General features: G+C 67.2%; 1 protein-coding gene across 1 annotated transcript in view; it reads left to right on the forward strand.

The window, feature by feature from the left end:
* Positions 1-270: 270 nt before the first annotated feature.
* Positions 271-20,127, forward strand: part of COL16A1 (collagen type XVI alpha 1 chain) — a 21,588-nt gene continuing 1,731 nt past the window's right edge. The window contains exons 1-66 of the mRNA XM_017828314.1: positions 271-325; positions 1,361-1,473; positions 3,363-3,425; positions 3,562-3,679; positions 5,126-5,249; positions 5,336-5,611; positions 5,701-5,781; positions 6,045-6,176; positions 6,617-6,670; positions 7,521-7,556; positions 7,977-8,003; positions 8,161-8,223; positions 8,374-8,415; positions 8,493-8,537; positions 8,765-8,800; positions 8,972-9,034; positions 9,163-9,207; positions 9,291-9,386; positions 9,489-9,527; positions 9,786-9,830; positions 10,102-10,137; positions 10,263-10,379; positions 10,471-10,506; positions 10,610-10,645; positions 10,724-10,813; positions 10,916-10,963; positions 11,097-11,132; positions 11,258-11,311; positions 11,456-11,572; positions 11,648-11,683; positions 11,790-11,897; positions 11,984-12,106; positions 12,179-12,232; positions 12,300-12,341; positions 12,425-12,460; positions 12,672-12,725; positions 12,793-12,861; positions 12,977-13,021; positions 13,156-13,182; positions 13,284-13,349; positions 13,475-13,528; positions 13,607-13,660; positions 13,748-13,801; positions 13,940-13,984; positions 14,071-14,187; positions 14,556-14,591; positions 14,814-14,894; positions 15,038-15,082; positions 15,372-15,416; positions 16,578-16,631; positions 16,739-16,792; positions 17,133-17,186; positions 17,315-17,359; positions 17,463-17,516; positions 17,608-17,643; positions 17,912-17,974; positions 18,093-18,164; positions 18,388-18,441; positions 18,534-18,578; positions 18,793-18,837; positions 18,940-18,993; positions 19,110-19,163; positions 19,297-19,347; positions 19,493-19,582; positions 19,701-19,736; positions 19,866-19,910. Of these exons, the coding sequence (XP_017683803.1) occupies positions 1,398-1,473; positions 3,363-3,425; positions 3,562-3,679; positions 5,126-5,249; positions 5,336-5,611; positions 5,701-5,781; positions 6,045-6,176; positions 6,617-6,670; positions 7,521-7,556; positions 7,977-8,003; positions 8,161-8,223; positions 8,374-8,415; positions 8,493-8,537; positions 8,765-8,800; positions 8,972-9,034; positions 9,163-9,207; positions 9,291-9,386; positions 9,489-9,527; positions 9,786-9,830; positions 10,102-10,137; positions 10,263-10,379; positions 10,471-10,506; positions 10,610-10,645; positions 10,724-10,813; positions 10,916-10,963; positions 11,097-11,132; positions 11,258-11,311; positions 11,456-11,572; positions 11,648-11,683; positions 11,790-11,897; positions 11,984-12,106; positions 12,179-12,232; positions 12,300-12,341; positions 12,425-12,460; positions 12,672-12,725; positions 12,793-12,861; positions 12,977-13,021; positions 13,156-13,182; positions 13,284-13,349; positions 13,475-13,528; positions 13,607-13,660; positions 13,748-13,801; positions 13,940-13,984; positions 14,071-14,187; positions 14,556-14,591; positions 14,814-14,894; positions 15,038-15,082; positions 15,372-15,416; positions 16,578-16,631; positions 16,739-16,792; positions 17,133-17,186; positions 17,315-17,359; positions 17,463-17,516; positions 17,608-17,643; positions 17,912-17,974; positions 18,093-18,164; positions 18,388-18,441; positions 18,534-18,578; positions 18,793-18,837; positions 18,940-18,993; positions 19,110-19,163; positions 19,297-19,347; positions 19,493-19,582; positions 19,701-19,736; positions 19,866-19,910 (4,128 nt within the window). The 5' untranslated portion in view covers positions 271-325; positions 1,361-1,397. The remainder of the gene's footprint in view (positions 326-1,360; positions 1,474-3,362; positions 3,426-3,561; positions 3,680-5,125; positions 5,250-5,335; positions 5,612-5,700; positions 5,782-6,044; positions 6,177-6,616; positions 6,671-7,520; positions 7,557-7,976; positions 8,004-8,160; positions 8,224-8,373; positions 8,416-8,492; positions 8,538-8,764; positions 8,801-8,971; positions 9,035-9,162; positions 9,208-9,290; positions 9,387-9,488; positions 9,528-9,785; positions 9,831-10,101; positions 10,138-10,262; positions 10,380-10,470; positions 10,507-10,609; positions 10,646-10,723; positions 10,814-10,915; positions 10,964-11,096; positions 11,133-11,257; positions 11,312-11,455; positions 11,573-11,647; positions 11,684-11,789; positions 11,898-11,983; positions 12,107-12,178; positions 12,233-12,299; positions 12,342-12,424; positions 12,461-12,671; positions 12,726-12,792; positions 12,862-12,976; positions 13,022-13,155; positions 13,183-13,283; positions 13,350-13,474; positions 13,529-13,606; positions 13,661-13,747; positions 13,802-13,939; positions 13,985-14,070; positions 14,188-14,555; positions 14,592-14,813; positions 14,895-15,037; positions 15,083-15,371; positions 15,417-16,577; positions 16,632-16,738; positions 16,793-17,132; positions 17,187-17,314; positions 17,360-17,462; positions 17,517-17,607; positions 17,644-17,911; positions 17,975-18,092; positions 18,165-18,387; positions 18,442-18,533; positions 18,579-18,792; positions 18,838-18,939; positions 18,994-19,109; positions 19,164-19,296; positions 19,348-19,492; positions 19,583-19,700; positions 19,737-19,865; positions 19,911-20,127) is intronic.

Genomic DNA, 20,127 nt, shown 5'->3' on the forward strand with positions numbered 1-20,127 from the left:
GGGGATCCAGCCCCCCGAAGGGGGAGAAGGAGGGTGGGGAGGGGAAGGAGGGCGCTGCCGGGGGAGGCACCCGGGGCGGAGGAGGATGAGGAGGAGGGCGGGGATGCGAAGGCGGGCGGCGGCGCAGGCCCCCCCCGGTTGGGGGGGGGCGGAGGGCGGGCAGCGCTGGGGGGCGGCTCGGGCCCCCCCGGAGGGAGGCGGAGAAGGCGGCGGGGGCGGCGCGGCGGCTCCCGGTGTCCCGCGGCGGAGTTCCCGGTGTCCCGCGGCGGAGTTCCCGGTGTCCCGCACCGTCCGGGCAGCCCCGTCCCCGCCGAGCCCCGCGCAGGTGAGCCCCGCACGGCCCCGCACCGGGAGCGGGCAGAGCCCGGCGGAGCCCGGCCCCGCGGCAGGGAGGGACGGGACAGGGCGAGCCGGGGATTCCCCGTTAATAACCGGAGTTAATCACTGCCCCGGGGCCGTGGGGACCCGCCGGTGCGGAGGGTGCGGGGTAGGGAAGGCGGGGAGCGGGAGGGGAGTACTGAGGGGGGGTCAGGAGTGGGTGCAGGAGTGGGCAGAGGGTGCAAGGGTGGGAGCGGGGGTGGGTGCAGGCAGTGGCAGACCAAAGGAGCCGGGAGGCAGCAGAGAGGAGCCGGGAGGTACAGGGGTTGTGTTTTGGGATAGGGGGGCTGGGTCGCAGGCAGGGAAGAGCAGGGGGTGCGGGAGAGCCCAGTGCAGGCAGTGCAGAGGTGGGTCCCCGCTCACGGGGGTCCCCGGGTGCTGTGCGTGGGATGAAGGCTCAGGGATTCACGTCCCGCTCTGGCAGCAGCCAGTGGAGCCGGAGCGTGTCCGGTCTGTCCCGACTCTGTCTCCCTCCGTGCAGCCCGGCCTTGCCTCGTGGCAGGAAGCAGGAGGGAGGCCAGGTCGGGGTGACCTGCAGGGCCTGAGACACCCCGGGATCCACTCGGGACTGGGAGATAAAACAGGAGGGAGCAAGACCTTCCTGGGGGGTTCATACAGTAGGTGCCCAGTTCCACTCTGGGGAACCTCAGTCTTCATGTTTCCGGATGTTTGGAGCGAATCCAGGTGCTGTGATTGGACTGAACCCAAGGGATGCTGGGGCTTGCCCTGTGTGTTTGGGGTGGGCGTGGAGCAGATGGTGGTCCAGCAGTGGATGGGGGGAGGCCGCACTGAACCCCAAAATTTGACGGAGCCATGGCCAAGAGGGTCAGGACCAACTCCATGCTGGTGGCTTTGCTGGAAGTATCCCAGTGTTGGCAACCTCATGGGCTAGTGCCCACTATGGACTGGTGCCCACCATGGACTGGTGCCCACCAGGCACTGCTTGCCCATCCCGCTGCTGCCCAATGTCTTTCCCTTGCAGGCAGCTGTGTTGGCCCTGAGCTGCTGCCACGGGCACCATGAGGGGTCTCTGGGCCCTCGTGCTCACGGTGCTCGTCAGTGCCTGCGAGGGGAAGGAGCTGCCGCCGGCGGAAGGTAAGGGACACCATGAGAGAGGGCTCGGGGTCTGCACGGGAGCAGCCGCCTCCTTGCATGTCCCTGGGGAGGGTTTGGTCAGACCTAGGGATGGCAGGGTGGCTGGAGACACCGTGGTCCCCACGTGCCACGACTGGAGCAGTGGCTGTGGACGGACATCGGCTCCCTGCTGAGCGCCGGCTGCTCCAGGCTGTGGGGCTTTGCTCAGCGTCCCGTGTGGGCAGGGGGCCAGGGAGAGCTGAGCGAGCCCAGCTGTGGGGAGCCAGCCCAGGGACACCCCGGCATCGCCCCCGCAGCCCTGGCCGTGCTCGTGGAGGGACTGGGCTTGGCCGCGCTCCGGCCGCGGGACGCTCGGTGCCAGCTGGCAGCGCCGGCGGCGCGTCCGGCAGCACGTGTGGGGTAGGTGAGCCAGGACCTCTCAGGGCTGTGGCAGGGATGCACAGAGCTCCCAAGGGAGTTTTGGCCTCCAGCTGCCAGCTGGGAAGAGGTTTGGCCACGGTCCATGCCATGGTGGAGGCTGCCCACGCGCAGTGGGGGACAGAGAGACGATGGCTGAGCCCACAGGGGTCTCTTCTGGGTGTCCCTGGCCACGGGGTCGCTGTGCCTGGGTCCCCGTGTGGGAAGAGCTCGAGGCGGATGCCGGGGAGGAGCCGCTGGCAGCAATGCCGTGGTTGCATCAGGCTTTGTGGGGGTGGAGCAGTGGCTCGTCCGGGGGGCCTGGGTTTGCCCGTGGGAGGGACCCATAGCCGGCACCAGCTCCTGCTGCCCGGCACGGCATGGCCTCCCATCTCCTGGCCTTTGAGGCTTGGACAGATGAGATTTTCCCTTAGGATCTGCACCAGGGCTGGGAGAGGCTTCAAAGGAATCGGGCCGGGGTGATTTATGCTCTGCTTTCCGTCCCCTGGCCTGCTGAGGATGATCTCAGCGCCAGCAGGAGGGAGCTCTGCCCCCGGCTGGGACACTCGCAGCCCCCCCTGCTGCTGCCGTGTCGGGGGTCCAGAGGGTGAGGGCACCCCCCCCACACCACTGCTGACCCCACGTGAGTGGTCAGCCTGGGGGAGAAGCACTGTAGTGATGCCTGAGGGCCCTCTCTGAGGGCAGAGGTGGAGGTGAGCAATGGGGCTGAGGGGGGTCAGACATCCCCCCAAGAACAGCCAAGGAAGAGGCGAGTGAATTGTTGGTGGCCATCCCTGCTCCGGGGCTGGTGTGCATGGAGACAAAACAAATTCCTCTTTCACTACCCCCTTGTTTACTCCTTTATCTCACACCTCCGAACATCTGGTGCGTTCAGAGGAGGTGGATTGATGCTGCTGAAGCAGTAATTTATCAGTGCAAACAGCAGCAACATCCCCGTGATCACGGCTCACATGGCATTTCCAGCCTCTTGCTGTCCCCTGGCTGGACCCTAAAGCCTGTCCCCTGGGCCACTGGGTCTGAGCTGTCACCAGGATGGGACAGGAAGGTCAGAGGGCAGCCCTGGGTGCCATCTCCCCACTGTGGGTGTCCGTGGCACCCGTCCGAGTCTCCTGATGCTGATTCCAGCTGCAGAAATATTTTGAGGCAAAACACACAGGAACTGGGAAAAGCATTTCACCTGGTGAACTGGCTGTAGGAGATGAAGGGGCTGGCTCAGCTCACTGCCTATCCCCTCCAAACTGCTCCTGGAGGGTTCCAGCTTCTCTCCTCCAGGCACCCAGGAGCCAGTGCTGCTGTGGGAGCAGATCCCTGCTGGATCTGTGCTGCCACCAGCTTTGAGGGGCTGGGATGAGCTCCTGGAAGCACCTCGAGACCCTCTTGGGCTTGGGGAACTCTGTGTGTTGCCACCCTGCTTGTCCCACTGTGCCCCTGGGGATGCTGCAGTGACGGTGATGTGCTGATTTGCCTTGCAGGGGAGCTGTGCCCGCAGCTCTGGGACGAGGACCTGGCTGGGGACAAGTATGAGAACATAACAGGTAAGGAAAGCCTCTCTCATCCTGCAAACGGGGTCCCTGGGCAGCCCTGGCACCCCAGGGGTGGGCTCTGTGCCCTGCCTGGGGAGCATCACGGTGTGGCAGGGCCAGGTCTCACCTGCTCCGCTCTGCCCTGCAGGCTTTAACCTGATTAAAAGGTTCGACCTGCTGAGGATCTCGTCCGTCAAGAAGATCCGCAGCCCCCGGGGGCCGACGGTGCTGCGGCTGGGGGCTGTGCCCCTGGTCCAGCCCACCCAGTGAGTGGGGGGGGGCTCAGGGGGTGGCCCTGGGTGACCCACGGGGTGGCCCTGGATGACTAAAGCTCCCCCGGGCACCATCCCTGTGTGTTGTAAGGATGGAACCCAAGGGGAGCTGGGTGGGCTTTGCCCTGAGCTCGTGCTGGGGGCACCAGGCAGCTCCACGGCACCCCGGGAGACACAGAGGACCCCAGGGCTGCCCAGACACCTTCCTCCTAGAAAGTAAATCAGGGGCTGTCGCGGCTCAGCTGGGTGGTGGCCAAACCTTACGCAACCAGGGCTCTGTGGCTGCTCTGTGGTTGCGCTTGGCAGGCGCCCGCGGGGTCCAGACGAGCTCAGGACGCTGCACAGCTCCGAGCAGGCACTGCAGGGCCTGGGGGGGTCTGCTGGGGGAGGCACACGGAGCCTGGGCCTCATCCTCCCTGTCTCTGGGGCGTCCTGCCCGGCTGTGCCCGTGGCTGTGCCGCCCCACAGTGCCAGGGCTGGCAGGGGGTGCTGCAGCGTGGCAAGGCGGGAGCAGATCCACGTCCTCGGGAGCTGTTCCTGGAGGAAGCTGCTGCGGTTTGCGCGGCTGCCTCCTCCAGCCTGTCCCCACATCGCCCCAGGGCTGGCACGCAGCTACAGCGGGCATGGGGCTCTCCTGGGGGCGAGGAAACCCGGCCTTGGCTCCTGACCTGGGCAGCCAAATCCTGGGGTGGCTTCAGGATGGCTCCAGACTGGTGTTGCTCTTGGCTGGGTGCCTGTGGCACCCCAGATCCAGCTGTGGGGAGTGCTGAGTGGGGGATGACCACCCTACCCAGGTTCTTAGCTCCAGGTGGGCACCTCGGTGCCCAGCGAGGATGTCCCCGTGTCCCATGGAGAACAGAGGGGACCACCAGCTCTGTCCTGCTCCCCATCACTTGGTCCAGCTCCAGAGGGGTGGTTTGGAAAATCGCTGGCGTGGAGCTGAGGCCGAGAGCGGAGCAGAACCCAGAGCAAATATTTCCAGTGGTTTAGTGGGCTGTGGGAGAGCTGGGCACAGTCCCACTGGGGAACTGCCACGGCTGCCATCCAGCCCACGGAGCCTTGGGGGTTGTGGCTGTATTTCCTGGCTTCCCAGGGGAAAATTGGATACTGTGGGGATAAGTGCGTGGCCCTGGGTGCTGCAGCCACCCCAGGAGGGCTGTGTTTGGGGTGCAGGGTGTGGGGCAGGGATGGGGAAGGTGCAGCTGGGGCTGAATCCACCACGATGGCATCTGGGATGCCACCGGTGGGGACTGAGCCTGGCAGGATTCACGGGGGGCTCTTGGGGTGATGCTGCCACTGGGTGCCACAGGGATGGGTGCCACAGGGATGGGTGCCACAGGGATGGGTGCCACAGGGATGGGTGCTGCAACCAGCCTTGGTGCCAACTCCAGTCCAAGAGCCTGGTGCAGGGTCCGGCGCCCCTGACAACCCTCCCCACAGGCAGGTGTTTCCTCGTGGGCTGCCCCCCACCTTCACCCTCATCTTCACCTTGCTGCTGAAGAAAAACAGCACCGGGGAGCACTGGTACCTCTTCCAGGTCACCGACCGGCAGGGATACCCCCAGGTACCGCCCCGGGAAGGCGGCGGGATGCACCAGCAGCGCGGGGACAGCCAGAAGCCGTCCCTGAGTGTTGTCCCCTCTGTGCTCAGCTCTCCCTGTCCGTGCACGGCCCCGAGAAGAGCCTGGAGTTCCAGGCCAGGGCAGCAGGGGCCGCGTTCGTCAGCGCCGTGTTCGCGGGGAAGGCCGTGGCGTCCCTGTTCGACGGGCGGTGGCACAAGGTGGTGGTGGCCGTGCAGGGCCACGCCGTCTCCGTCCACCTCGACTGCTCCTCCATCTCCTCCAAGCCGCTGGCACCGCGGCGGGCGCTGGCCCTGGAGGGAAACACCTTCCTGGGGCTGGACACCGTGCGTGGCACCCCGGTCCGGGTGAGTGCCCGTGGGGTGAGGGCACCCCTGCCCCCCCTGGAGCCACCCCTGACCTGCCACCCCTGACCTGCCACCCCCACCCACTGCAGTTTGACATCCAGCAAGCCCAGATCTACTGTGATGCCGAGCTGGCCCGGCAGGAGGGGTGCTGTGAGATCTCGGCCAGCGGGGTGAGTGCCTCCGAACCCCCCACCCCAATCCCAGCGGGACCCTGGAGTTGCCCTGTGCACGGGCAGGGTTTTCCCCAGAGGGGAAACTGAGGCTCGATGAGGGCCAGTCTCTCCCCTGTGGGTCACCTCCTGCTCGTGGTGGCCTCGCGGTGCCTGTCCCCGTGGGTACATCCCTCTCCTGAGTCACGCCGGGTGCTCGGGCTGGGCTGGGGCTCCCGACTCTCCCCTCGGCAGCCCCCCACAGCAGCTCTCTCTCCCCGAAGTGCCAGACGGAAGCTCCCAAGACCCGTCGGCAGGCGGAGCTGATGCAGAGCAGCAACCTCATCGAGATGGTGCCACAGCCCGAGGGCCGGGTCTACACCCGCTGCTTCTGCCTGGAGGAGCCGCTGGGCACCGTGAGCTCCGGCGTCCCCATCCCGGTCCCCATCCTCATCCCCGTCCCTATCCCGGTCCCCATCCTCATCCCCGTCCCTATCCCGGTCCCCATCCCCGTCCCCATCCCCATCCCAGCACGGGGAGCGGTCCCAGCCCCGCGGGATGGGCAGTGGCTCAGCTGCCGTGCCCGGTGCTGCTGAGCCCGCAGCCGCACGGATCCAGCCCCTGGAAAATCCCTGCCTCGCTCTTTCCACCGCGCCAGGCGAGGGAGGGAGCTGGCGGTGACCGGGACCCTGGGAATGAGGGAGGGGAGGGCTCCTGTGGTCCCACCACTGTCTGCTCTGGCCGAGACGGGTCTCATCCATGGGCGTCTCAGGCAGGATAACCCAGGATTCGTGGAGAGGGAGCACCCAGGAGTGCACAGCTGGGATAACCCGGGGGTACTCCTCTCTCTCCACAGGAGCCGGTGAGAACCTCGGGGAGGAGCAGCCTGAAGGAGGATCCCAAGGAGAAGGTGAGGGAGGTGCAGAGCGTGTCCCAGCCCGGCTGTCCTGGTCCTGCCATTCCCAGCTCCACTCCCCTTCCTCCCGCCGGTGCCATCCCAGGGGCCCACCCACCCCCTGGGCTGGGTCTGCCCCGCGGCATTTGGGAACTTTCCGCTGCTGCCAGAGCTGCAGGTCTGGAAAAGCAGGGCAGAAGCGGCTGCTCTGCTCCCCCGAGCAGGAACTGAGGCCCCACTTGCTCTCTGCTGCTGCTGGAGTGATCCCAGCTATGGCCAAGGGCCTCTTTGTTCCCTCCGAGCGTCTCCGGAGCGCTGCCAGAGCTGGGAAGCGTCTCCAGTGCTCCTGTTCCTCAGCCCTGCGTGTCTGTGTGATCCCTGTCCTGCCACAGGGATTCAGGGCTGCTGTGTCCCAGTGGTGGGATCCTGCTGGGGATCCCAGGGGTGTAGATCAGGTCCAGCAGTGTGGGCTGGGGCCTGTGAGAGCACAGGGTCCGTCCTGCAGCCCCATCCTGCCTGTCCCCGATCCCATGGGAGCAGACTGGAGTGGCTGGTTTGGCTGGAGGAGCCGTGGTCAAGCCACAAAGCCACAGGGAGAGCTGGGTGCCAGGCTCTTCATGTCCCCAGGGAGCACACACAGTGGGTTTTCCCTTCTCCATCCAGGACATTCCCTGTGCCCACCCACGGGCACCCCTGAGCTGGTGGGGAGATGCTGCTGGGGCAGCCCCACGGGTTTGGGGTGCCCAGGGGAGCGGGGCAGTGCCCACGGGGGTGTGGGTGCCATGGAGGGGTGGGTGCTGTAGGGTTTGGGGTGCCATGGGCAGTGAGTGGGACTGGTCCAAGCCCCCATCCCTGTCTCTTCCAGTGCCCTCCCTGCTCGGCACAGATGGCATCAGCAAACGTGAGTGTGGCACTGGGCTGTGCTGGCAGGACAGGGGAACCCCGGCCCAGCCTGGCTGGGCTGGGAGCTGGGGACAGCAAAAGCCACCAGGGTGCTGGCTCAGGGGTGTCCCCCACCCCTCTGCCATCACCACTGGCCCCCCACGACCCACAGCTCCTCCTGGCCTGGGGCCCTGCAACATCTGGCTGTGGGGAAGGTCTCTGATCCCTTCCAGATGTGGCCCCATTGCTGTAGCAACCGCTGGCTGGAGGTGTGGGGGGGCTGGTGGGGGGCTGGTGGGTGTTTGGAGCTCCTGAGGTGGCACCTGGGGACAGGGCGTGGGGAGGATGGGGACCACGGCGGGGTCGGGGCTCTCCTGCTGCCATTTGGAGCCACCATGACCATGGGGGGCTCCAGGACACCTCCCTCCTCTCTCCCCAGGTCACACTTGGTCCCTCAGGTCCGAAGGTAGGTTTGTCACCCCCAGGACACCCAGGGGCCAGCCCTGGCAGGGATGTGGCCATGCTGTGCCTGGAGCATCCCTGCCTGGAGCCGTGGGCCCGCTGTGGGCACACATGGGGACACTTGTGCCCATTTTGTCCCCCACACCTCCCCTCTCTTGCAGGGCACCAAGGGTGAGCGTGGCCTGCCCGGCACTGCCGGCGCCAAGGGGGACAAGGGCGACCGTGTGAGTGTCCCTGACCACATCCTGGGTGGGGACCCTTCTGTGGGGTCCTTGCCATATGGGGGTCCTGCTGCCCTGGGGGTGTTCCTGGCCCCCCACCCTTGGCCGTGGTGGTTTGGGCAGAGCCCCTGAGCCACCTCCCCCCCTCCACAGGGCATGGACTGTGTGCGCACCCACCCCGGCGGCCCCGTGCAGGTGAGACCACCCCGACCCTCCCTGAGCCCCCCTCCCCACCTCTGCCACCCCGCTCACCTCCTTCTCCTCCTCCCCAGTGTGCTGAGGGGCCCCGGGGCGAGAAGGGGCAGCGTGGAGAGGTGGTGAGTGACACTCGGCTGTGGGGACACGGGGTGGGGACACTGCGGTGGCCCCCCCTGCGTGGCTGGTGTGCCCGGGGTCCAGCCCTGAGGGTCCAGCTCTGTGGGTGGGTGGTGGGGGGATGAAAGGAGTGGAGGTGAGAACAGAGGAGACCCTGCACGAACCCACCCGTGGGTGCCTGCACGAGCCCACCCGTGGGCACCCACCTCTTCCTGCTGTTCCCACGCAGGGTGTCCCCGGGGCCACCGGTGCTGACGGGCAGAAGGTGAGTCCAGCCCCTCTGTGGGTCCTGGCACTGCAGCAGGGACACCTGAGCTGTGTCCCCTGGGGTGGCAGCAGTGGTGCCAGGACCTGCCAGAGCCAACCTGGATGGCAGAGGTGACAGTGTGGGTGATGCCACGGGTGACAGCACAGGTGACATTCATCTGTCCCACAGGGCCAGAAGGGCCAGAAGGGTGATGGGGGACTGCAGGGCAAGCCGGGGCGCCCAGGGCGTGATGTGAGTAGTGCCAGGGGGTCCCTGCCCCTGCCCCCTGGGCATCCCCTGGGCAGTGGGGTCCAGCTGCAGGACCAGCCTGCCCGTGGGTGCACACACAGAGCCTTCACACTCTGCTCCCCTCCCGGCAGGGCCGGCCCGGAGAGATCTGCGTGGTGGGCCCCAAGGGCCAGAAGGTGGGTGGGGGTCTGGGGGGGAGGAGGTGGGAGATGAAGCACCTGGTGGCAGCACTGGCATTGACACCTCCCTTGTCTTCCAGGGTGACCCTGGCCTTGTGGGACCCGAGGGGCTGGCTGGCGAGCCGGGACCCCCAGGGAAGCCAGGATCTCCAGGGATTGGCTTTCCAGGGAAGCCGGTAAGGACCCCTGTGCCTGTGCCCGGATGACGTGCCCAGTGGGCATTGCCGTGGGAAGGGGTGAGGTGTTCCAGAGCTAACACCACCCTCTGTCCCTTTCAGGGTGACCCTGGTGGCCCTCCGGGTCCGAAGGGAGAGAAGGTGAGTGGAGGGAAGGGGGTCCCAGCTGCCCCTCCCTGCCCAGGGGGGCTGGTGGGCACTGGGATTAGGAGCTGGATCTGGCACTGCTGAGCCAGTGCTGGCTGGTGGGGCTGCCACGAGCTCAAGCCCCAGCTGGGTGGCTCAAGGACCTGGCTTGGGGGGCAGGAACCCCCCCGGGGGGACAAGGGTATCCCAGGGGTGCCAAGGGCTGCGGTGTTTTCCCCTGCTGGGCTCAGGCTTTCCCGTCTCTGGCTCCAGGGCAGCTCGGGAGCTCCTGGACCCGGAGGATCGCCTGGGACACCCGTGAGTACCAGGAGCCTGGAGCCAAGGCCCGGGGTCAGGGACGGGTTTTTTGGCTCGGGGTTGGGGCTGTTTGGCCAGAGCAGTGGCGGGATCCAAGCCCAGGAGCTGAGAGGGATTTGGGATCACCCAGTGATCCGGCGGCCTGGCTCGGGGCTGGGATCATCCAGTGCCACAGCTGGTGGAGAATCAGGGGGAGCTGGGTGGCACTGCCAGGGCACACCTTCGCCTCAGGGCTCCCTGAAGCAGCCCCCTGCCCACCTTCCTCCCACAGGGTCCCCCCGGTGCCCTGGGGCCAAAAGGAGACAAGGTAGGTGCCATGGGCTGGTGCTGGCACAGCCCCACCACAGTGCCCATCCCTCACCTCGGGGCTGCTCGGGGGCCACTCCAAGGACCCCCCGGCCTGGGCTGTGTCTCACTGTCCCCACTGGGCAGGGTGAGCCGTGTGAGGTGTGTCCCACTGTCACTGAGGGGACGCTCAGTGCCATCGGGGTGCCCGGCAAACCAGGACCCAGGGGAGAGCCCGGAGCGCCCGGCAGGGACGGGGTCTCGGTGAGTCTGAACCTGGGGGCTTGTGGGGTGGAGGGCAGGGCAGGGGCTCATCTCAGCATCCCTGATGCTCCCTTTGATTCCCCCTTCCCAGGACAGACCCGGCCCTGCAGGACCCAAAGGGGACAGGGTAGGTGACATGGGGTCGACTGGCTTGTCCCCCTCTGGGGACACCAAGCACCGTCCAGCCCGTGCTGGCAGCACCCAGCCCAGCTCCTGTGTTTCCTTTCCAGGGAGATCGTGGCATCCAGGGGATGAAGGGGGAGAAGGTGAGTGTCCAACCCTCTGTCCCACCCTCCCTGCGAGCCCCTGCAGCCCCCTGAGCTGTCCCCTGTCCCACCCCCCAGGGGGACTCGTGCCTGTCCTGCGATGTCCGTGTCCTCGCCGCGCTGCGCCGGGGCCCTGCTGAGGGGTCTGAGGGTGAGCCGGGGCTGCCGGTGAGTCCTGGGGCTGAGCCCCCCCATCCCGTGCTGGGGGGACACCCCGGTCACCCCAGGGGTGCTGAGGGTGCCGGGGGTGTGACCATGGGGGGTGTTCAGCAGGGTGACCTGGGGCTCCCTGGGCTGGCTGGGATCAAGGGTGAGAAGGTGAGTAACCTCCACACCCACCCCCCTTCCCGCATGGCTGGAGTCAGTGGGAATGGCTGGATCACCCCATGGGGTTGGGGCAGCCTTGTCTGACCCCAACCATGTCCCTGTCCCTGACCCTGCTCCATTTCAGGGGGACGGTGGCCAGCTGGGACCCACGGGCAGACCGGTGAGTGGGGGCACAGGTGGGCAGGGGGCATGTGGGGGCTCAGGGTGGATACTGGCAGCCCAGGGTGGGCAGGAACTGGGTGTTGGGTGCCGTGGTCTCACCTCTGCCGTGGCTTCTCGGTGCAGGGGCTCCCGGGAGAGAAGGGTGACCCGGGTGTGCAGGGGCTCAAAGGAGAGAAGGTGAGCCCTGCCATGGGGACCCCCAGGACCCCTCTCCCTGCCCTGTCCGTGCCACCTCCCCAGCTGTGACCTGTGCAGCTCATTGCACGGGACAGCCCTGAGGTGGGCACAGAACCACATTCCAAGCGGGATGTCCCTGCGCAGGGGGAGCCGTGCGGGCAGTGCCCTCCCACCCCACAGGCCCTCCAAGGGGCAGCGACAGTGGTGGCTGTGCCAGGACCGCCGGGAGAAAGGGGCCAGAGTGGCCCCCCGGGCAGAGCGGTGAGTGCCCCCCGTGCCCACAGTGCCCAGCTTGGGGGGGATGCTCCAGTCTGACCCGTTCCTCCGTTTCCCCAGGGCAGACCGGGCGACACTGGGCAGAAGGGGCAGAAGGTGAGAGGGCCTGGGAGGGGGTCCCAGCGGGGCTGGTGATGGCAGAGGCGGCTGTGACCCCTGCGTGCCATGTCCCTTCCCTCCCCACGTGCCCTCTCTTTGCCAGGGGGACGCTGGCAGCCCCGGGGACCCGGGCACGCCGGGCATGGCCGGTGTCCCAGGGCTGTCGGGTGAGCCTGGAATCAGGGGTCCGGCCGGCCCCAAAGGCGAGAAGGTGAGACCCCCATATTTTGGGGACCTGTCCCCTGTCACTGTGGTGTCCCCCACCCCTCCATGCCTCTCCCATCCCCTCCTCCACAGGGAGACCCCTGCGAGCCGGGTGCTGCTCCACTTGGGGACCTCTCAGGCGTGGCTGGCATCCCAGGAAAACCCGGAGCCAAAGGGGACCAGGGCCCGCCTGGCATCGGCCAGCCAGGCAGACCCGTGAGTGCCCCCTCCCCATGGCCACGGTGCCCAGTGGCATCGTGCCCTCGGGGTGACCCTGCTGTGTTTTAGGGGAAGCCGGGGCTGCCGGGGGTCCGGGGCCCTCCCGGGCTGAAGGGGCTGCAGGTGAGCGGGGTGCAGGGGCTGGGGCTGGGGGTCCTGAGGGCACCTCACTGCCCCTCCATCTCCCCAGGGTGAGCCAGGACCGCGGGGGATCGGCCAGCCGGGACCACAGGTGGGTTTTGGGGTGCCCAGGCCGTGCCATGCCGTGCCATGCCGGGTTGCTCTGCCGGTTCTCACACACTCTGCTTTTCCCAGGGAGACCCCGGGAGCACCGGACCCCCCGGGACACCCGTGAGTAGCATTTTAGGGTGCCCAGTCCTGGGAGATGGGGCAGCCACCAGCCCCCCAATTCCTGCAAGCGGGGGGATCATCCCCCTGCAGCGTCAGCCCTCCCTGTGGGCAGTGGCAGGGGGGTCCTGGCCAGCCCACCCTGGGGACAGTGCTGTCCCCTCGGCTCACTGGGGGTCTGTCTGGGACAACTAACACCCTCTCTTGCCCCCAGGGCCCCCCTGGACCCCAGGGACCCCCGGGGATGGCAGCAGAGAAAGGTGCCAAGGTAAGGGAGCATCCCCCAGCCCTCCGTGCCCCCCCTGCCCCCTACTCCTGCTGTCCTTCCTCTGCAGGGATCTCCGGGGCCCAAAGGTGCCGTGGGACCTCCTGGACCACCAGGGACCAGTGTCACCGGGCCACCGGTATGTCCTGCCCTCTGGGATGGGCACTGCCACCCCCCAGCCCCTCAACCCTGGCTAAAAGTCACCGTGCCAGGGGTCGAGCCAAGGAGCTTCCTCACCCTCCTCTTCCTCACAGGGCCCTGAAGGGCAGCGGGGGCTCCCCGGGTCCGGTGGGCAGCCGGTACGTGCAGGGGGTGCCTGGGGGGGCCGTGCCCAGAGCGTGGGCTGAGCTGGTGTCCCCCATGCTCACTGTGGGTGGGGGGCACTGGGGGCACCAGGGGCCACCCGCTCATACTCCACCTTTCCTCCTGGCAGGGGGAGAAGGGTGCCCAGGGAGAGAAGGTGAGTTGGGGTCTAGGTGGGGCTGTACCTCCCCGTTCCACCTCCTGTACCCCCCATTCCACCTCCTGCCCTCCCTGCCCTCACCTCCTCTCTCTCCACAGGGAGACCCCGGGGAGTGTTCCTGCCCCCTCAGCCCCCGCCAGGACCCCAACTACACCGGGATGCCAGTAAGTGCCACAAAGTGCCCATGGGCACCCCTGGCTCTGCTTCACCCCCACGGGCACACCCTGATCCCCCTCAGCCCCCCCTCCACCAAATTCTTTCCCCTCTCTTCCCCTTCTCTCGTCCCCAGGGAGCCCCAGGGCTGTGGACTGGGATGTCCTGGCAGCCACAGCCAGGCCCGCAGGTGGGTGCTGTGCTGCACCCCCCACCCACCCCCACCTCACCCCCTGCCTCTCTCTGACTGTGTTTTGGGGTCTTGCAGGGTCCCCCCGGAGCCCCTGGTCCCCCCGGCCCCCCCGGTGCCCCCGGTCGCCAGGTGAGTGACAGGGGACAGGAGGTGGGAGCGGGACTTGTGCTGCCCAGCTTTTAGCACGGGGTTTATCCACTCTCTCCTTGGATTTAGGGAATGCCAGGACACAACGGTTTGCCAGGACTGCCTGGGCCTGCTGGAGACCTGGTAGGTGGTGCCCCTGCCCATGGCAGTGTCCCCTGTGCCCCATGTCCTGCTCCCCTATTGTGGGACAGTCCCTCTCTCCCTCCTTCCATCCCTCCCACCCTCCGTCCATCCCTCCCTCCCTCCCTCCATCGCTCCCAGGGGCCGCTGGCCGTCATGGCTGAGAGGAACATCGAGGTGCTGAAGGTGAGAGTGTGGGGATGTGTCACCTTTTCCTGCCCTGCGGACCCCAAACGCCTCGGGGCGCCCCTGACCCCCCCTTTTCCTCCCAGACTCTCTGTGGGGACTGTGCCCAGCTCCAGGCAGCCTTGGAAGCCCCCAGGGGTGTCGAGGGGGAGAAGGGGGACGGGGGCATGCCGGGTGCCCCTGGCAGTGAGAGCTGTGCCCGCGTGAGTATTTCCACACCTCTGGTCTTGGGGGGGGTGAGGTGAAGAGACGCTCCCGACTCCCTGGGCCTCGGATGGTGTGGCAGCTGTGGGAAGCAACACGCTTTGGACACGCTCTGAGCACGCTCTGGACACGCTCTGGACATGCTTGGGGCACATTGGTCCTACTGGGAATGTGGGCAGGACACACATACAATCCCTGCCAGCCCCAGTGGGGTTCCTGGGAGGAGGATGGGATTGTCCCATTGCAGTGCAGGCTGGAGCAGTGGGTGCTGAGCCCCCGAGGGATGTGGGGTGAGGGGCTCCAAGCCCCACTGTGCCCCACAGCTCCTCCAGGCTTATCCCTGGGTGACTCCTGGGTTTTCTTCCAGTGCTTTACCCAGTTCCCAAGAGAGGAGGCGGCTCGGGTGAGTGAAGTGTCCCCCCTGGCCTCTCCCTGCTCCTGGGGATGAGCTGATATCCCAGTCTGACTCCCTGGTTCCCAGGGTGCTGCAGAGGCTGTACCCCCATCATGGGAGCAGATGGGGCTTCAGGGGGGTAGAGGCTGCTCTGGGGGGGCTTGGCAGGGCTCAGTGGTGGGCAGTGGGCAGTGCCAGCCCGCGGTTCTGACACATCCCCACTCCCTGCAGGGTGACAGCCCTGACACTGACTGTCCTGGCCATCCCGGGTCACCGGGTGCCCCAGGCATCCCTGGAGAGAGAGGAGAGCAGGTGGGTGAGCTCCAACCCCTCCTTGGACCCCCTGCCATTCCAGCCCTTCCCAGGGGCCATGGCTGGTCCCTCGGTGCCCCTCAGAGGTGGTCTCTCTCCCCCCTGTCCCCATGGTCACACTTGACACCTCAATCTCTCCCCAGGGCTCACCAGGACTGCGGGGACCCCCCGGACCACCCGGGCCCATTGTAAGTACCTGTGCCCGGGGTGAAGGGCTGCCAGGCTGTGTGGCCATCATGGTGTGGTCCTGTGGGGCTTGGAGGCCCTAAAAGCAAGTTGCCAAGAGGGCTGCCCCGTGCCCTGAGGCCGTGGTGATGGGCAGAGGGGCACGGCATGGCCTGGACGTCCCAGCCTGGAGATGGAGGTGAAGGTGCTGCCAGCCCGGAGATGGAGCAGGAGCTCTGTGGCACCCCGAGGGCTCAGCCCAGGCTCCCCCGTGCCTTTTCCAGGCCGTGACCTCCCTGTTTTTCCCCTCAGGGCCCCCCAGGCTTTCCTGGAACGCCGGGCGCACCCGGACTGCCCGTAAGGACCCAGCACGGCTCTGCTCTGTGCCCTGTGTCGTTGCCGCTTGGTTTGGCTGTGTCCCTTGTCCCTGTCCCCCCCTGGGAGCAGCCGCAGCACAGCTGCCCCGTTTCTCTTCCACACCATCTCCATCCTGCCATTTCCACCTCCTCCATCCCAAAGCAGGGGGTCTCGGTGGACCGGGATCTGGGAATGACCTTCCTGAGCTCAGGGATCTGGCGCTGGCACTCACCAGTCCTGGTGCCACATGTTGGGTCCCTTCATCATCGTGGCACCTGGTTCAGCTCAGTGGCTCCTGGTGTGCCGGGGACCTGCCACCCCAGGGGATGGGCTGGGTGGCACCTGGTGGCAGCTGCCCTCAGGGAAGCCCCTCGTGGGGACCAGGAGGATCCTCTGTGCAGCCAGCGCTGCCTGGGCTCATCCTCCTCCTCCTTTGCTCTCTCCTCTGTGGTCATTCAGCCTCCACCACCATCTCCACTTTGATCTTCATCTCCATCTCCATCCTCATCTCCATCTCCATCCTCCTGCTCCCGCCCGCGCTCGCTCCCGGCAGGAGCTGGTGGTGGGGCTGTGCCGGCGGCTCTCGGAGGATCCGGCCCTCCTGCTCGTGTCCCCTCGTCCACTAATGTCACACCACGGTCTGTGTGGGGCTCTGGGGGGCTCTGGGGGTCGTCGCTCTGCCGTGTGCCAGCGTGTCCTGTCCAGCCCGTGTCACCTCGGCACCACGTCACCCCACTAACCCACCCCCGAGGTCCCATGGCACGGAGCCCAGGGGCTCCCAGCTGTCCCCTGGGAGGATGGGAGGCTCCAGGCTGGGGCACGTGCTGGGTGCCAGGAGCTGGGCACCCCAGGCAGTCCCCCCAGGGCTGAGCTGTGGGTCCTGCCCGCAGGTCACAGCGCGTGGGGGGCACAGGCAGCAATGCCAGTGTCTGGGTCTGAGCACTCGGGCTCAGACTGAACCGGGTGCCCATGGTGCCCACCCGGCTGTGCTGTGGGTGGAGGGAGCCCAGCCAGTGCCAAACGGGTCCTCCCTGGTGCCCAGGGAGGCTGGTGGAGATCACAGATCCCATGGGCTGTGCCCAGGTCCTGCTGCCAGGCGGGCACAGCCCCGGGCAGGGGTTGTAGGAGACCCCCTGCAGCTCCTCTCTTCTCCTCCCAAAGGGTCTCCAAGGGGAACGTGGCCCTGCTGGGCTCGCTGGAGCCAAAGGGGAGCCGGTGAGTGGGGTGGGAGGAGGGGACAGGGGGGACACTCCTGCCCTGTGGGCTTTGGGCACCTGGCTGGGGCATTGCAGGTGGCTCATCCTCCTCCTCCTCCTGCACAGGGACCTCCAGGACAGCCTGGATACCCCGGTGCAATGGGCCCCCCCGGCCTGCCCGTGAGTACTGTGGGGAGCCAGGCAGGCTCTGCCAGCCCCCATCCCCTCAGGGGTCCCCATGTCCCTCCTGGTGCTCACTGGGACCCCCCATGTTGCAGTTGGGGGACCCCCAGTGGGCACCGAGCACCGTGTCCCTGCAGGGCTCATCCCTGTCCCACCCATCCAGTCCCATCCCACACATTCCCAGTGCCCTATCCACTGCCCTGTTCCTCCATTCCCCGTCCATCTGTGCCCTGTGCATGCCCTGCCTGTGCCCCCATCCTTCCTCTTCCATGTCCCATCCGTGTCCCCTCCCTGCCCAGTGCCCCACTCTGTGCCCTCCATCTCCTTCCTTCCCCAGGGCATCAAAGGCGAGCGAGGCTACCTGGGCCCCCCCGGGGAGAAAGGGGAGCTGGTGAGTCCCTGGGGGCCGTGCTCTGGGGGCAGAGGGGCTGGGGGCTCTCCCAGGTGCCCCCTCACAGTGGGCACCAGGGCTGAGGCCCTTCCAGCCTCATCCATCTGACCCCATTCCTGCCTTCCCAGGGACCCCCCGGCATGGACGGGCCCCCCGGTCCCGCAGGGCCCGCGGTAGGTGCCCACCCTGACGGCCCCCGGGGGGCTGTGGGGAGGGAGGGAGGAGGCTGTGGGTGCAGTGGGGTGCTCCCCACCACCTCATCCCGTCATTCCACAGGGACCAAGGGGAGAGCGGGGGCTCCCAGGCAGCGCCGGCGAGAAGGGGGATCAGGTGAGCACCGCCAGGGGCACAGGGACCCCCAGGACCCCCAGTGGGCAGGGCGTGGCTGTTGGGGTCTGGCTCAGCTCTCACCTCTCCACAGGGTTTCCAGGGCCAGCCTGGCTTCCCGGGACCACCGGTGAGTCCCTCCCGCTGGGAGCGATGCTCCAGCACAGCAGGGTGTCCCTGGGAGGTGATGCCCATCCCTGGCTTTGTGTCCCCATGTCCTCACGGGGCCAGGGATGGGGATGGGGGGTTCTACAAGGGGAACATGGGCACATCCTGTGGGATAAGATGCAGGGAGCAGCCCCAGAGCAATCCCGCTAAAATGAGTTTGGAGGCAGTGGGATGCGTGGGCTGGGCTCTGCTGCTGGGACCCCCCGCACTCATCACCCCCTTCTCTTTAGGGTCCCCCTGGCTTCCCAGGGAAGGTTGGTCCAGCTGGGCCACCAGGGCCCATGGCTGAGAAGGTGAGTGCCATGGGCCAGTGCCCCCAGGACGTGGCTGTGTGATAGCACCGCTCGTCCCTTGGGCTTTGGCCTGGTTTGGTGCCCCAGCTGTGCCCGTGACCTCCTGTGGCTCTTACAGGGCAGCGAGGGCATGCGAGGCCCCACGGGGATGCCAGGTCCCCCTGGACCCCCAGGACCTCCAGGCATCCAGGTAAGACCCTCCCCATGTGTCACCCTCGGGGGCAGAGGGGGCAGGACCACCCATGTCATGGTGCTCCTGGGAGCGCTGCTGGCTATTCCCATCCCCCAGGGACCAGTTCTTACTCCCCAGGGATCTGCTGCCATGGCCTGGGGTGCCCAGAGCAGGTCCCTCGGGGACCCCCAGAGCCCCTCAGTGCAAACCACCCTCTGACATCCTCACCTTGTCCCCGCAGGGCCCCGCTGGCTTGGAAGGACTGGATGGCAAGGACGGCAAGCCGGGGCTACGGGTGAGGCTCGGGGGCTCTCTGGGGTGCTGGTGGGGGACAGCCACCCTGCAGCCCCCCCAGGACATTCCCAACCCGTGTCTCTTTCTCTCCAGGGTGATCCAGGCCCCCCTGGGCCACCAGGGATGATGGGTCCTCCGGTGAGTGACAGCTTTCCTTGTCACCCCTCCCTGGCACTCAGTGCCTGGCACGTCCCTGCAACCAGGCCTGGGGGTCCCCTGAGCCAGGACTGTCCCACTGTGTGTTCCTGGGGACACTGAGACCCAGGGGGAGGATGGGGGCCCTGGTCAGGGTCACTTGCCTTGCTCTGCTGGCGGGAGCTGGGACCCCCACCCAGCTCTTTTCTCTCTCCAGGGCTTCAAGGGGAAGACGGGACACCCGGGTCTCCCAGGACCAAAGGTGAGCGATGGGGACACTTGGTGGTGACATCCCCAGGGTCCTGAGTCCTGGGCCAGGGTATCCATGCATTGCTCTGCTCACAATGTCCCTTCCTCCTTTTAGGGTGACTGTGGCAAACCCGGTCCCCCGGGGAGCCCTGGCCGGCCGGGAGCTGAGGTGAGTGAGGGGTGGGTGGGCGTGGGACCACTGAGCTGCTTGGGCACCGTGCAGCCTCTCCTCACCCTGCCTTCCTCCTCAACACCCTGCCTTCCTCATCACCCCATCTTCCTCAGGGTGACCCTGGGCCCATGGGACCCCAAGGCCGGCAGGGACCCCCAGGGCTCATCGTAAGTTGGACCCACCCCTTGTGGTGCACCAGGAGGGTGCCTGTGGGGGGATCACAGCAGGGACTCCCTCCGGTGCCAGGAGTGGGGTCATCACCCATGGCCCCCCCGCTGACACCCCTGTCTCTGCCCCCAGGGACCCCCTGGCAGCCCGGGACAGCCGGGTCCCGCTGGCCTGGCTGGAGTGGTGAGTCCTGGAGCCCCCACCACAGCCCCAGCCGTGGGATGTGGGGTCGGGATGGGGGCTGGGTGGGTGCCATGGAGAGTGGGTTTGGGGGTCCCCATCCTCATCCTGTGCTGATTCTGGTGCTCCCGCTCCCTCCTCCGTGCAGGGGCTGAAGGGTGAGCGTGGCTCCGTGGGGGAGCGAGGTCTGCCAGGGATGCCAGGGCAGCCGGGACCCCCGGGACACCCCGGACCACCGGTGAGTGCAGCACAGCCCCCGGTACCCCAGTGCAGTGGGGACCTCGAGGACTGGTGACCGGTGGTCACTCTGTGGTCACCACTGTGGTTGGTCACTGCCTCACACTTTGGTCTCACAGGGGGAGCAGGGACCAGATGGACCCGTTGGGAAAGAGGTAGGAATGTGGGCTCTGGAGCTCTCCTGCCCAGCTGGACCCACAGTTGGATCGTGACATCCTCACGGTGTCCCCATGGTGCCCGTGGTGGGGACATCCCTGCCACCCTGCTCCTTTGTGTGTCCTTAGGGTCCTCCGGGAAAGCCGGGCATTGCGGGACCGGCGGGACAGAAGGTGAGGGGAGTCTGGCTGTGCCACTGCAGCCATCCCGTGCCACAGCCATCCCAGCATCCCACAGCCATCCCAGCATCCCACAGCCATCCCAGCATCCCACAGCTATCCCAGAACCCCACAGCCACCCCAGCATCCCACAGCCATCCCAGCATCCCACAGCTACCCCAGCATCCCACAGCCATCCCAGAACCCCACAGTCATCCCAGCATCCCACAGC

The sequence above is a fragment of the Lepidothrix coronata genome, unplaced genomic scaffold (assembly GCF_001604755.1).
Source record: "Lepidothrix coronata isolate B3197 unplaced genomic scaffold, Lepidothrix_coronata-1.0 Scaffold147, whole genome shotgun sequence".
In the NCBI taxonomy this organism is placed as follows: Eukaryota; Metazoa; Chordata; class Aves; order Passeriformes; family Pipridae; genus Lepidothrix; species Lepidothrix coronata.